Genomic DNA, 1,938 nt, shown 5'->3' on the forward strand with positions numbered 1-1,938 from the left:
AGCACTTATTTAAATACCACTGTGGGCATAACCTTTCTTTGCCACAGATAACAAAGGTACTGGTTGGGCATTCACATTCACTGTGTCGTGAGTTAACAATTTGCAGAGGGAATGAGAATACTGAAAAATAAAGTACTGTACGGTGTAGCTAGGAAAAGCACAATATGGGGAATTAATGGGAAACACTTGCAACATCAATAAAGAAATTCTTCTATCCCTTATGCTTTATTCAGTGTCAACACAAGTAAGCAGCATCTACTGGCACAACCCGAGATTGTCACCTAGCGCTCAGCTAAGTCTTCAGTTTGACAAAGTAAGAAAACAAATAACCTTAAATCATACAAAAATACCCATTATGTAACAATATCATTTGTCAGTCTTTTTTTGTACAAGTCAACTAATGTATTTTCATATGATCAGTAAATAGGGCTTTTCTACACAAGAACATTAAGTAAACTTCTGAAAGAATAGGTCTGTGTTACATAATGTACATGAGTATCACTTCACATATAAAGGTTGAAAGACCTCTAATGATGTTCTATAATGCCTATCAATATTGGAGCCGGGGTTACATTTTAACTAGTTTAGGTGGGCAATTATATAAATACATCTAAGTTCTTAGAATTTGGTTAAAACATGCCTGCAAGATATACTACTAAAAATATTCTCTGAATGAAAGGAAATTAAAATATTAATTTTTTTTAGTTTTGTTTTTTGCATTTAATAACAAAAAATGTGCAAAAATTGTGAGTTCACAACAGGTAGACTATATCAAGTTCACTCATGCACATTCTCAATCAGTTTTCTACTAATAATGAGAAAGGCCTATATCAAATCTGACGGCTACTGCAGAGGGAGTAGTGAATTAAAGAATTGATTAGGGCCTCTACTTTCTTCACAAATTCTTTTTTTTTCCTTTCACTGAAGTTTAATGTTTGAGTAGAAAGTGAAGGAAGCATCTGTTATAGTGCTTTCATATGGCAATCTTTAGAGGACAAGATTGTATTATTGCTATATATAAACAAGAGCATAGATTATAACAAAGTCACCGATTGTTTAATAATATTACAATCATAATCAGTGAGGAACAGTTTTTTTCCCATACATAGAAGAGCTGTGAGTGAATTGTGGCTAACAAATTATCAGATTAATAAGTCGGTATCCATTTACTGCAAGATGTTCTCTTGTAAAACGATAATGTCGGGTCCTATATGGCTTTTCATTTAACAACTTCAATTGAGAAGTTATGATGTATAGTTCTTCCCCATCCTGCATAATGTCCTGATCTAGCAGCCTATGACTTCCACAATTTCCATCCCCTCAAGGAAAATATACATGAACATTTTTACACAACTGATGTTCTTAAAACAGTCGTATTGAACTAGATTTATAACACGTTTTTTGCACAATACACCGAGGCATTTTACTGGTTCTTTTTGTTTATATGGACTCAGAGACACTATTTTAAAAACTTACAACTGATGCAAATAACATTTTGAATGCTTTATATAGAACAAAGTTTTATTTTCTGGTACAGTCATACAAGAAAGTGAAAACTATTTACATGTATATATATAAATCCACACATATTGAAAATAAAATCCATGAGCTACATTACTTTTTTTTTTATTGTGGCATTTTCCAGAATGTTTTTTTTTTCTCTTGTGCTGTTCCTTATTCTTTTGCTCTCCTGTTTAATAATGAAAATTTAACAAACTTTCAATACATTTTAAAAGAAAACAATCATATTTGTAAGTAATCTTTATTTCTACACTTAAAATTCTATCCTATCAATTCAGCTCACAATAACAAAAGATAAATATTTAAAAGAAAGTTTGACTCTTCATGATTTTAAACACCATATAACTATTTCTCAAACAATTAATGTAAATATCTGCTAAAAATCAAAGTATCTGGGTATTTTTTTAAACCCCAAAC

General features: G+C 31.0%; 1 protein-coding gene across 1 annotated transcript in view; it reads right to left on the reverse strand.

Moving 5' to 3' along the window:
* Window positions 1-1,488: 1,488 nt before the first annotated feature.
* LOC106461177 (nuclear nucleic acid-binding protein C1D-like) overlaps window positions 1,489-1,938 on the reverse strand; it is a 15,198-nt gene continuing 14,748 nt past the window's right edge. Inside the window, exon 6 of the mRNA XM_013920972.2 lies at window positions 1,489-1,690. Within this exon, the coding sequence (XP_013776426.1) occupies window positions 1,557-1,690 (134 nt within the window). The 3' untranslated portion in view covers window positions 1,489-1,556. The remainder of the gene's footprint in view (window positions 1,691-1,938) is intronic.

This window comes from Limulus polyphemus, unplaced genomic scaffold (genome assembly GCF_000517525.1).
Source record: "Limulus polyphemus unplaced genomic scaffold, Limulus_polyphemus-2.1.2 Scaffold909, whole genome shotgun sequence".
Taxonomy (NCBI): domain Eukaryota; kingdom Metazoa; phylum Arthropoda; class Merostomata; order Xiphosura; family Limulidae; genus Limulus; species Limulus polyphemus.